The following is a 13,342-nucleotide window of genomic DNA, read 5'->3' as shown; positions in this document are numbered from 1 at the left end:
TTGGACGCGACAAGCCGAAAGAGGGCGTGACACCCGAGGATTGCGAGAAAAATTTGCGCCCTCTCTTGGTTTGTCGCAATTGGCAAAATTTAAAAGCGAAAAAGGATCTTGCGTAGCTGTCGCGTCGTCCACATTAATCCCAACTAGTTCTATTGTCCTTTAGGTAAGCTTATAGATATTAGGAGTATTTTGATAACATGTTTATTTCAACGACCTACATCGCCGTGAATATACGGTGTAGTAGAATTAACACCTGTCATTGACATTGACATGACATAAGATGAATATTGTCTTATACTTGTAATTACTTCAGTCCCATATATTGATATTTATGTTTGTTATAAAATTAAATATCTGTTCATTGTAAACCACCACCACGTTTGATTTCGAGCTACGCATACAGACCTGGATCTAGATTTATTATCAGTCTGCAATTTGAATGATGACTCAATGCGAATTCAGGTAATAAACGATGTGATCCTGATAGAATCTAGACTCTAGTATATAGTGCGTTAACTTATTATAGTCTAGATCTAGACCCTGCCTCTATCTAGGGCTAGGCCTAGATCTATTGCTTATTAATTTAATGTGTGTGTGAAACGAGAAGGCGCTATGTCGCTACTGCACTTTTTGTACCTCCTCGTCAAATGATCTCCAAAAACATGCACAAACTCACAAATTCAGTAACCTAAAATACTTGTAATTGAGTCTCCAAAGTGGAATAGAAGTTAAGTTTTAACACTTTTTATTTTTTTTTTTTTTAGTATTTCCAAATCATTGGAAAATCTTGAAATTGCTGCTCTGTACTGTAGGCTACTGTAGCTGGACTGTACACAAGCACAGTACAAATTAGCCCGACCAGACCCCGTGCGCTAAGCTAGCACGGGGTCTGACGGTGTGTGATACACATATCTACGGAACCCCATACACATATCTACTAAACCCCTCGAACACGGCCACACAACAACAAAACTATTGAAAATTTCTACATTCTTTTCACAAATTTTACGAATCACTCACGTGAATTGAGACTTGGACTATGAGCATGGTATTTCAGTCCATAGTGAGCCCTCACGCAACATACACTGAGCAAAAAGTCCAATCTTAACCCGGAATGCTGTGATCATCGCGGGGCCATTCAAAATAAACCTTTCCCAGCTTTGAACGATGCAAATTGCGCCGCTACAGTTTGTACGCCCGCGAAGTCGACAGCGCCCTCTTTGCCCAGTGCTGCGCCGACATTTCGAATCATTTCTGCAATTTCTACGATTTCTGCGGCGTACAGGATTAAAAAAGGTGCAATTTTTGGTAAGTTATAAAATGAGTATATCAATATCAATAGCTGAAAACGGTAGCTAAATAGATAAAGTTTTCACCTTATGTAGTCTTAGTAACAAATATGGTGCAGTAAATTCAAAATCGCGTCGGCGCCCCGGAATACAGAGATTACGGAGTGTCCACACCGTACAGCCCTGTCGCGACTTACACTTGTGTACAGCGACAGGGCTGTGTATAGTTAAGTACAAATATGTTCAGTGCATGCCGTAAGGTGCAATCATTTGGTCTGAATTAAGTGCGACCAGCCCGAAGGGCTCCCACAGTATAACTTTGTTACGGAGCACCCCAAGTTAGGTCTGACTGTAGCCCGACCAGACGCCGCGCTTCGCACGGTGTCCCCTTGCGCCAGCACAGCGACACTTGTGTACACAGAGACAGGGCTGTGTGTATAACACTTAGTCTAAATCATAAATGTAGCGACACAGCACAGCGGCTTTTTCTATGGTGTCGTTGAGAAGCTAAAATTTGTTTTTCCCTTTCCTTGGCCAAGTTTTGTGTTAGTGATTGTGGCTTCAAAGCGTAGCGGTTGAGCATGTGCAAGAGGTTGTACTGCCACTTATATCTTTCTCTTTCTTTTCTACCTTTTCTTCTTTCATTTTCAGGTAAAATCTATTCCTAATCTTCCTTTCCTTCCTATCAATCTTTTCTTTGTGGTTTTCCTCTTGTCCAACTTTCTCAATTTCCTATTTAACCGTACTTTCTGCCTGATTGTTCTTTATTTCCTTCGTGGCTTGTTTTCCCTCCAACTAAAAGGGTCTTTCCTGTCTAAGAATGTCTATCCTCATTCTTTATCTTATGTTGTTTTAATGAACCCGTTTCTTTATTTCCTTTTCAACCTGTATAATTCTTTCATTCCTTCTTATTTGTCTTTGCTTTCATCTAGTTTTTTATTCAACTCTCGTTCTATTACTCTACCTAGTGCCTTATTTTCAATCTATATTTTTTTTTATTTCCATCGCTTTCCTCTTTTCTTTTCAAACAGGATATCCATCTCTCCCTTACTTTCCTTTATAATATAATGCAAGTTTCTCTTCTTTCTTTCCTTCCATTATCTTTCAGTGTACTCTCTATTTTGTAAACCTTTTGTTTAATTTTTCCAGGTTTATCTTTTTGATATCTTTTCTTTCATTTCCTTTCCCCCCTTTTCCTAGCCTTTCCCTTTATATTGTTTCACCCTGCAACGCAGTTATCACAGAGCAAGTAGCTGTGATCGACATATTCCAAGAAGTGTAAAATTGTCAAAATGGTGAAAATTCCATTTCTACTGGACTTAATTCTTACCCAGATGCAAATATTTGAGGCTGTTGCATATTAACAGTGAGTTTGTGCATGTTTGGAGGTCAACTGACAAACAGGTGCGAAAGTACACAAGTGCCCAAAACGTAGGGACCCAACAGCAATAATTTGATTTGAATACTCAAGTAAAACAACCAGTTTTCTACCACCTTTCAGAATCTGGACACTTATAATCACAAGCCAGCAAATTCTATTATCACAACACACACATATCACATCAGTACTGTTGTTCACAACAGGAAAGTCCCTTCTCGTCACCTCCAAAAATCAATCCACAAAATCCCGAAGTTTGCTGTCAAAAATGCAGAATCAGCGTAATTTTTTTCAAAGTGCGTATGAATTGACTCCGGTGTTAAGAATGAGAATGGCTGAAAAAGCCCTGAAAATTCAGAAATATGCTGTTCTGTTGGGAGATTTTTTGCGTAGCGCAAGCTCAGAGAGTGTGATGGTATCTGCAAAGACATAAAAGAAAAACAAAATCTCTGTACATGCTGATGCAGGTGACTAAATGTAAAAGCCTACAAAGGTTGAATGAAAATGATAGAAAATGGATCATGAAATAGGGAAGATATGACATTTTGACGTTTCAAAACTTTTGAGAATTTCTTTATCAGTTCTTGGGAGGGAGTTGATGAATGGCATGCCCTCACATTTTTTTTTTTTTAATGTAGAGTATATGAAATTCAGATTAAAAAGTATGTATATATACATGTACACGTATTTCTAGCTAATACAGTATTAGATCTAATTGATTCCTCAACCAAAATATTAGTATAGAAAACACTAAAGTTAATATTACACCATGATTTTTTTTTAATAATTTTAGCTCAGTATTTTATATTTAAACAGCTGAAATATGAGATTTTTGTCATTTTTGTATATGAAATTAATTAAATATGAGAGCATCAACATGCTGATTTGAATATTCACGACTGGTCAAGAAGCGTTTTCCAAAAGTTTTTGAAATTTCAAAATTTCATGTCTTATTTCTTATCCGATTTTGGTAATTTGTTGCACTGTTCTGCAAGATTTCTTTTTCTTTTATGAAATTGATAAAATTCTGGAGCGGATTCCTTCCTTATGCCTTTGAAAAAAAAATTCTACATTTGCATTTTTTTTTTCTCATGAATTAAATAATTTAGATAAGTCTGAACCATTGCCAGAACACAGGACTTGCATGAAACATACAAGTTTATTCTCTCTTAATTTTCGTTCAGTGCATCATTCATTTATTCCAAATTGGTGATTTGACACGTGTTTGAACGAAAAAAAAAAAAAAAAAAAAGGAAAATTGAATATCATTCATTCTAATAGGTTATGCCTGTAGAACATCAGCTCATGAATATTCATATCAGTTCTCAGCTTGAATTTTTTTTCCATACGTATGTATACATGTAAAATAATGTGTGCTACGTTTTATCTGTACACTCAGACAGTCCACAGAATGCACTTAAATGCATGATCGACATCTGGACACTTAGCGCATGCGCTATGTAAGCTATTCGACGATACAAAGTGCGCACTTAAAGCTCAGACAAAATCCTTCACTGGGCTCTTAATAGTAGATTATATTGGAAATCAATTCCTCTGTTAATAGTTGTAAGTATCTTATCTAAGTGTGGCTACAAATTTTAGTACAAATCCTATATCTATTTTGGTCTCTGAACCCGCCGATACTAAGCCATATCAGGAGATACCCTGGTACATCAAAAGCAGTATGGTTGCCCTGCGAACCTGACACCAACATGTTGGGGTTGCTGATGCGGTTGTAGTACAGTTGTTTGCATGAAAACATGCATTTGACATTATGAATATTGTGTTAAATTGGAAATGTTTACTGTTGTGGTATTTTCACTACATATGTATTTATATTTATTGAACTACATTGTACATCATGTTTTGCCTACTAAACTCATTTTTGGAAGTCTTTAAATAATTATGCCCTAGGAATAAACATCTTTTCAAGCTGCGCAAGAAAAAGGTTGTCATGGCTGAATCAAACAGATATTCAAAGAGACTTCAAAAGGAGAGAACACAGACACTTGGGAATGAGGTAAGCATGTAGATGTAAACTGTTAATCACATCTCTTGTTTTGTAGTTATTTACCAGGATTGACAGACATGTTTTGCCCATGGAGAAATGAATTTTAAGTTGGTGTTGTATGTGTGTGTGTGTTTTAAATAGTATTAGTGAACATATAAAAAGAAAGATAGAGACTTTGCTATTACCAATATTTCCTAATCCAGGTCATAGATTTTACATCTATTTTCCCTTTGTTGGATATTTTTGATGTGTTGAACATATATGTAACATGTGATATGTTTGGATACGATGTGCACAACATTTTCTCATGTCTTTGGCAAATTGGTGATTTTGTTGTTGTTGTTGTTGTTTTTTGTTTTTGTTTTTCTAGGGGGAGGTTTACAGGTCATTGGCAGCGCTGAATAAGTCTGTGCTGAAAGGACTAGTCAGTCTCAGAGGAGAAGCCCCAATATCAAGGTAGTGAGTTTCCAAGTGCCATATAGATACCTTACTATTAAACTTTGTTAAATCAAACCAGTGTTGTATCAGGTCTGCCAAAACAGTCAAGTATTTCAGAAAAGTTTGCCTCTATGGTAGATGGAAAAGTGTCACATGATTGTGGCAAAAAATTGTTTACATGTGAGGTATCTAATCATGCAGTATTCAGTATGTTAGGTGTAAGACAGTGTCTTTCCATCATGCCATACATTCATATACAGAGTTGCGAACATTGAATTGTATAGAGCTTTCTTTTTTTTTATAGATTTTTTGATGTTTGTCAATTGTCCCAAGTGTATTCAGTGAGATGATGATGATGATGATGATGATGATGATGATGATGATTATTATTATCATTATCATCATTATTATTGTTGTCATTATTAATAATATTATTATTGTTATTATTATTATTATTATTATTATTATTATTATTGTTATTATTATTATTTTTATTATTATTATTATTATTATTATTATTAAATTTATTATTATCTTTTACATTTCCCTGTGTAAGGGGCAAGCAAGAAAAATTACATTGAAATGGATATGTTGTTCCACTTCGCAATTTTCTGTTAGTTTTTTGGGTAGTGCATTTTTTAAACTTTTTTTTTTTCCATTATAACTTATAACGTGGTAATCGATGAAAGCCCAGGCTGTAAGTTTATGATATTAAAGGCAATTATTTACCATTTGCAGATGAAACTAAAACCATGGTTTACTGCTTCAAAATAATTCTAAAATATGTGTTAGGGATAGAAACAACAAATGAAAAAATGTTAATCAGTATTGTTGGATATACAAAATGTGAACAATAGTTATAGTAGAATTGTTTCTAGAATAAATTGTCTACAGTTATGGTTTATTGAGAAAAATAGTTATATCTCCTTATGTTTCAGGCTTTATTGCGTTTTGTTGTTGTTGTTGTTGTTGTAGGGTGTTTTGTGATAAAACTGTCCTATACATATACATCAAATGTGATAACTCGAACATTTTTGAATCACTGCTCCAAATGGTAAACAGTACCTTTAAGGCAAGACACAGGCCAAACAGGTCCATACATCAAATAAGAATAAACACAATGTCAGTGTCAATATCTACAATGTGCCTCCACAGAAGTAAAGACCTTGCTCTCATGCTTGAAGAGGTCATGTGGCATGCCCAGGAAGCGAGGATCCTACTCAGAGAGATGCAGGCCAGGTGAGAGATAATTAACTGAATATTTTGTTGAGTACTGTAGGGAGTTTATTTCATGAAATAACTGTTAAATGAAAAATTCACTTGTATTTAGTATAGTAGTCATCCTAATGCTACTGCAGCATATACCCCCAAAACAAACAAACAAACAAACAAACAAACAAACTAAGTTGATGTACATGTAGGCAAGAGGTTATACTGAAGGTAGATAATGCAAAAGTACAGAAGTAAAGCATGAACATGGAAATACAACTCAGCATGGTGTAATGCACAATTTTATGTGGCTTTTGTTGTTGTCTTCTGAATTATGTTTGAATTGTACAGATGAGTGATCTTCAGTACTTTCTTGATTAACATTCTTACTGACCAAGGACAGAATGCGCACAGTTGAAGAGGCAAAGTCACAAATGTCGTGATGTTCCTAGTAGTACTGGAAAATGATTATTTGTATCTCTCCAGACATAAAAGTGCACCAAGTGTCTTTCATGATCGCTCAACTCAAACTCCAAGGCGCTGGAAAAAAGAGGCTGAAAAGTATCAGAAGGAGTGTGCAAAGATGCAGCAGGTAACAGCCCAGAGGAGTACAAAACTTTGTCCATCTGTATGAATTGTATGCGTGTTGATTGGAAGTGCATGGATGCCGGATAGTGTATGTGAACTTCAATGAAATTTAAACGTAATGTATGTAAACTGCTCAATACGCACTTATTTCTTATATGGTAACCAAGAGAAGAATGTTTGTCTACAGTAATGAGATACAGTTCTTATTCTAACTTATGCTATTCAGTCTGTCAGTATGTGTTATTTTTATTTCCTTTACAAATTGAAGTGAGTGTCCAGTTGCGGTATAGCTTAAGGACCTGAAATGAATATGACTAAATATTGAATTTCTTCAGATTATATTTTGCTTGTTCTCTATCTTCTGAAGATTATGTATCTGATGTGTCTACTTTACATTTGCATCATTGCAGTTTGCAGAAGATGTGTGTTCAGCAGTCCAAGCAGGGTCTCAGCAAGGCTTGCCTGTGATAAATGAATCCCATCACAAACATGAAGCATGGTGTGAACAATCTTACCGCCACGTTGTGCCTACAATACACCATTGGGCTGACATATTACAGGACCAGCACAGGGTGAGTTCAAACATGAGCTCAGATGTGATATCTGGTTGAGTAGGTCAATGTACATAAGTGGAGAAGGATAAGTTTTCTTTCGTTGTTAAGCCTGACTCAAATAAAGCTTATCTCCTTTTTTCTAATGTTTATTTGTCCCCGCCGAACGAGTTCGAGCAGGGGACTATGAAACGGGCTCCGTACGTGTGTGTGTCCGTGTGTCCGTCCGTCCGTGTGTCCGTCCGTCCGTGTGTGATCAAAATCTTCAATTTGCTACTTCTCTGTCATTTATGAGCCAATTTTGATTCTGTTTGCTTTATATGATAGCACTATGTGGGAGCTTTGAAACTTCTACACAGAATTTCAGTTGTGACCTTTGACCTTGACCTTTGACCTATATTGTACATTTTGCTACAAAATGCTACTCCTTCGCCATTTCTAACCCAATTTCGATTCCGTTTGCTTTATGTGATGGCACTAGTTGAGAGCTTCAAAACTTCTACACAGAATTTTGACCTTTGACTTCTTTGACCTTTGACCATGATTTTTTGACCTGTATTGTACATTTTGCTACAAAATGCTACTCCTTCGCCATTTATAACCCGATTTCGATTCTGTTTGCTTTATGTGATGGCACTAGGTGAGGGCTTCAAAACTTCTACATAGAATTTTGACCTTTGACTTCTTTGACCTTTGACCTTGATTTTTTGACCTGTATTGTACATTTTGCCACAAAATGCTACTCCTTCGCCATTTCTAACCCGATTTCAATTCTGTTTGCTTTATGTGATGGCACTAGGTGAGCGCTTCAAAACTTTTACATAGAATTTTGACCTTTGACTTCTTTGACCTTTGACCTTGATTTTTGACCTATATTGTACATTGGCTACAAAATGCTACTCCTTCACCATTTCTAACCTGATTTTGATTCTGTTTGCTTTATGTGATGGCAATAGGTAAGGGCTTCAAAACTTCTTCACAGAATTTTGACCTTTGACTTCTTTGACCTTTGACCTTGATTTTTGACCTGTATTGTACATTTTGCCACAAAATGCTACTCCTTCGCCATTTCTAACCCGATTTCGATTCTGTTTGCTTTATGTGATGGCACTAGGTGAGCGCTTCAAAACTTTTACATAGAATTTTGACCTTTGACTTCTTTGACCTTTGACCTTGATTTTTGACCTATATTGTACATTGGCTACAAAATGCTACTCCTTCACCATTTCTAACCCGATTTTGATTCTGTTTGCTTTATGTGATGGCAATAGGTAAGGGCTTCAAAACTTCTTCACAGAATTTTGACCTTTGACTTCTTTGACCTTTGACCTTGATTTTTGACCTGTATTGTACATTTTGCTACAAAATGCTACTCCTTCGCCATTTCTAACCCGATTTCGATTCCGTTTGCTTTATGTGATGGCACTAGGTGAGGGCTTCAAAACTTCTACACAGAATTTTGACCTTTGATTTCTTTGACCTTTGACCTTGATTTGTGACCTGTATTGTACATTTTGCTACAAAATGCTACTTCCGGCGAGGACATATATTACGCACCGCGTAAATTCTACTTTTCCTTGTTTTTTAGAGTGAGTATGTGCCTACTCAGTTTGTTTGTTTTGTATTTTTGCAGTACAGAATTTTAACAAAGTTATTGAATAAGTGTTAGTAATAATTTCTATAATGTGACAAAATGTAAATGAACCTAATGCCAATTAGAAAAACATGCACAACACAAACTAGGTATTAGCAGAGGAAATATTCACAGAAGTTTGTAGGAGACATTAAGTTCTTTTTGTAAAGTAACCCTGTAAATGAATTCTGCGGGGTAGTATCTTTTACTATATATAATCATAATGGTTTTAATATCAGAGAGGTGATAGAAACATAGTAACGGTAAGTCCATTTTTCTTAATGAGCCTGATTCAGTGATAGCAAAAACTTTTTTAATTGCTTCAGACAAATGTGACAATTTTACAGAATTTTTTACAAATGACAGTTAAATAAGAACAGTTGGATGTGATTTGTCAGAAGTGCAGCAATAAAACAAAATGTGCGTGACAAAAATAGGGACAATACAGCACTTGCCAAAAGAAAATATCTAAAGCACATTATTTTTTTTCCAATATCAGAACGTGTACATATGGTCTTGGAAACATTGTTTATTTCTAACTATGTCTGTCAGTGGTGATGATCTGACCAATCATGTATATTTGGATTAAAAGAAAGCCTTATATTATGTTCAATTACAAATAATGACCATGCTGTTGTCAGTTTTGTTTTAATTCATTCAATCTTACCTTACTTAGAAGATAGCAATGTTTCTGAAAGGGGTCATGTTATGCAAGCATTCTGCTTTAAATTTTTTTTTCAATTAATTTTTATCAGATTTGCCTCAGGGATTGTAACAAGACTCATGCTGAACACCTGGTATGTCTTGAGTGCATAATATTTTGCAATTAATTGACAATGAACTGATCAATGTGGTTGTGCAGGATGTGAGGACTGAGAGGCAGAAGAAGAAGGACATGTTTGAGGCGGAACAGGTAGTAGCCCACTTCCAGCGGCTGTTTGATGTCCCCACTAAACAGGGATCCTATGCCAAGATGACCGAGGTCTACCATCGATTAGAAGAACTCAACAATATTCTTCACACACTGAAGAGTTTACTTGGCCTAGGTACACCTCAAAGCCTCCTTGAATGGTGACCAGTGTGCAGACTTTAGTTCTCTTAACTCCACTTTGATAGAATATGTTTGACATCATGTGCAGTAAAGTTGAGTTAACGTGAGGAAACTTTACTTTAGTAAGTAGAGGTTACTAAATATAAGTGTTGAACATGTTCTATGATGTGACCATTGGTTCAACACAGAACCAAACCTCCAAAATTGCAGATGCTGGAAAGTTGAATAATACAACATTGACATAACAGTATTCATCATGTTTACCTGGTACTATGCTTTCATTAATGCTTTAGATCTGAGCAGAATACCTCTGATTTAGTACATATATATTAGAATTGAAAGATAATTTACAGAAATCACCATACATTTGTAATGGCAACCCCTCTAAGACAATAGAATTTGTTTTTCATTCAATATTTCCACAGATGTCAGCCCAAATAAACCTGAGAGTAGTAAGCAAAGAGGTTGTATGGAAGAAAGTCATGTCTACAACTGGGGTGGCATATTGCTTGCTTATTTATATGACTGCCAGTATGAAGAGAATTAAGCAAATTAAAAGGAGTATTTAACCTCGTCATTTGCATTGGTATTGATTTTTGCACAGCTTATTTTGTGGCCTCTGCCATTGCAAAATTACATAGAATGCTGGATCGGGTACTATGCCATTCTCTAAGACATCAATTTCCTGACTATATCCTGAAATTATGAAAATTCAGTGAGTTGTACAAGGTTTGTAAACTGAGACTTCATAGCTGGACATAATTCTGCAAGCATTGCTTTTGTTGCTTGTTTTTCACATGGCCCTAATTGTGTGATGCATGTTGATGCATTATCATTGATGTTTCATGTCTCATTTCAATATTTTTGCACATTATGTGTCCCTCTACTTCTGCAGAAGCTGACGTACCTGCCACCCGTGTGGTAGTGGCCTTGGGTCATCTGTGTGATCTCCACTCTGACACATCTACGCGGCTGCTGAGCCACTTGCTGCAGACAGAGAATCTAGAAAGGTAACCACTCACTGATTGGTTAACTGGTTTGCTATCATGCTCAAGTTTGCATCCATGTGAACAAAGATTATTCATATCAACTTTAAAACATGGCTAAGGCTTGCTTGACATAAAAAATATATTGGATTCAAATGGAATTCCAAGTACTGAATTGCATTCAAAACAAACTGGTATATATCCAAAATATATCCAAATATATCCCAAAATATGAATGTATTAGCAAACCATCTTTTCAGCATCACAGAATGAGGGGTTTTGGGTGATTTCTAATTGCGATGAATTGCTACATATCTAGATGGGAAGGAAGAAGGCACACTTCGATGCAGATTCACATAGCTTGTCAGACCAAATGGGCTTGTGGCATCAAATGAAAGATCCATCAAAAGAAAGATCTAGCATAGAAAAAGAAAGAAAGAAAGAAAGAAAAGGCCAAGGCCTCCATTTTGTATGCCGAGGGAGGTAATGATATTTGGATAAGAATGTCTTGAGCTGTCATTGATATCATGAAATCAATTTAATGAAAATCAAATGAGCAAACTCATTTTTCATGTATATATTCACCAGCAAACCTTTTGTTTTGATACATCGCAACCTTGGTGAGTTTTGTTTTCAGGAATTCAACAACTAAAACTGCATTTTTTTAAATTAAAATGGAATGTTAATTATGCAGGAAGGACTCCATAAAAACAAAGTCAGGAGCATCCATTTTCCTGTGGTACAAAATTGTGTAAATGGTACCAATATTGAAAATTAATAGACAAAAATGCTACTGAACCAAATGTAATGTAATGTTCATCTCATAAGGTTTTAATTTATCCTTTGTTATAAAATCATTTGAAGTACATTGTATTTGATACTGTCAGTTATCGTCCCCTAAAGACTGCTCATATTTGTTGGGATCCTTGAAGCAAGTATTCTGCTGTTAAAACCACAAAGCCAACATGACTTAAGTAATCAATTATTTTATCCTCATCTTTCTCAGGCTCATACTGCGTTTGGACCAGTACCACAAGTTCTTCCCTGTCTTCGAAGACATTGCCAAAGACCTCATGGAGATTTTAGGTCAGTGAATATCAATGACAGGGCTGGGCTATCCAGAGGACAACCACTGGTTCAGCCATGAAACAATAGCCTATAAATCTTGCTGTGTGTAATTCCATTTCTCAATGGATTCTGCCTCTCATGTTAAAGTCTACCGTAAGTCTTATAGTTAAAACATATTGCTCAAGTAGTTCAGAATGTATTTTTTTTTTTTTTAAATGTGATAAACGTGGGCTGTACGATTATGATAAAATGTATCCTATGATTAGACAAAAGAAGTTTGATGAAATGAAAAGGATGATGTGGTAAGTTATGCTATTTGGGGGAGATGTTATTTATCTGATGCTGCAACATAGAATACCAAAGTGTTTATGTCGCAGTGCTATAGCGTTGATCTAAACCAGGTGTGAGCATGGTTAGCAAAAAAATGTTCACAGATACCATTGGTATTCGGGCCAGGTGAGGCCAGTTTACATGGTGACTACTGATGAATTGCTATGACATCAAACTTTGGTAAACTCCCTACAGTGACATTCCATTACATATACATGTAGGTCCAAATCAAAGACAGTCATAAGTCCATTGGGACTGATATATCATTTGATTCACATTTTGACACTGTCATATCATTTCCATATGCACACACTAGAATCGCATTGCTTCTGCTGCAGTATTGGTATCTACAGCTTCTCTGCAGAACACATTATGCTGTACTTCATTTTCTCAGTCAACAGTTCATCCATCGTGTGAAGAGCTAGCTTTTAGGACAGCCTGCAAAAACAACATCAGGAGGATATTTTTGTAATCTAAGTAAGGTGGTGCATGTAATCTGTCAAGTCTATCATATTCCATTGCCAAGCATACTCAATCTTTGCTCATCTTTTCTCTCCACCAAAAGGAGTCGACTCTTTGGGGAAGGTTGTACCAGCTGTGAGGGCACTCAAGCTGCTGCATCCATGGTAACAACACTGGGGAGGCCATCACAGAAGCCAATTGGACTTGTACTCACTTCAGATATGTCTTTTTAACAAGTTGCAAATTCGAGCAAAAAATGAGCACATGAAAATTCTTAAACATGTTGTCAGTTTAAGGATTGACCATCTAAATGAGCAATCAAATTGTGTATGAAAAATCCCCCAGATG

At 36.1% G+C, this 13,342-nt stretch overlaps 1 protein-coding gene across 1 annotated transcript; it reads left to right on the top strand.

Moving 5' to 3' along the window:
• Positions 1-119: 119 nt before the first annotated feature.
• LOC140238002 (centrosomal protein of 70 kDa-like) lies at positions 120-13,342 on the top strand. The gene is made up of 10 exons (XM_072317931.1): positions 120-163; positions 4,582-4,687; positions 5,049-5,134; positions 6,272-6,355; positions 6,812-6,917; positions 7,324-7,485; positions 9,960-10,143; positions 11,044-11,158; positions 12,141-12,220; positions 13,098-13,342. Exons 2-10 carry the CDS (start codon positions 4,622-4,624, stop codon positions 13,160-13,162), a joined length of 948 nt encoding a protein of 315 aa, XP_072174032.1. The 5' UTR covers positions 120-163; positions 4,582-4,621; the 3' UTR covers positions 13,163-13,342.

The sequence above is a fragment of the Diadema setosum genome, chromosome 14 (genome assembly GCF_964275005.1).
Source record: "Diadema setosum chromosome 14, eeDiaSeto1, whole genome shotgun sequence".
NCBI lineage: Eukaryota > Metazoa > Echinodermata > Echinoidea > Diadematoida > Diadematidae > Diadema > Diadema setosum.
Note: the sequence above shows the minus strand (reverse complement) of the source record. Positions and strands in the feature narration are given on the sequence as shown.

Excerpts from the sequence above, each read along its gene's own strand:
- LOC140238002 (XM_072317931.1), top strand. The coding sequence starts at position 4,622 with ATGGCTGAATCAAACAGATATTCAAAGAGACTTCAAAAGGAGAGAACA. Across the intron at positions 6,356-6,811 it reads CTCAGAGAGATGCAGGCCAG|ACATAAAAGTGCACCAAGTG; the intron begins GTGAGAGATAAT and ends GTATCTCTCCAG. Across the intron at positions 7,486-9,959 it reads TATTACAGGACCAGCACAGG|GATGTGAGGACTGAGAGGCA; the intron begins GTGAGTTCAAAC and ends GTGGTTGTGCAG.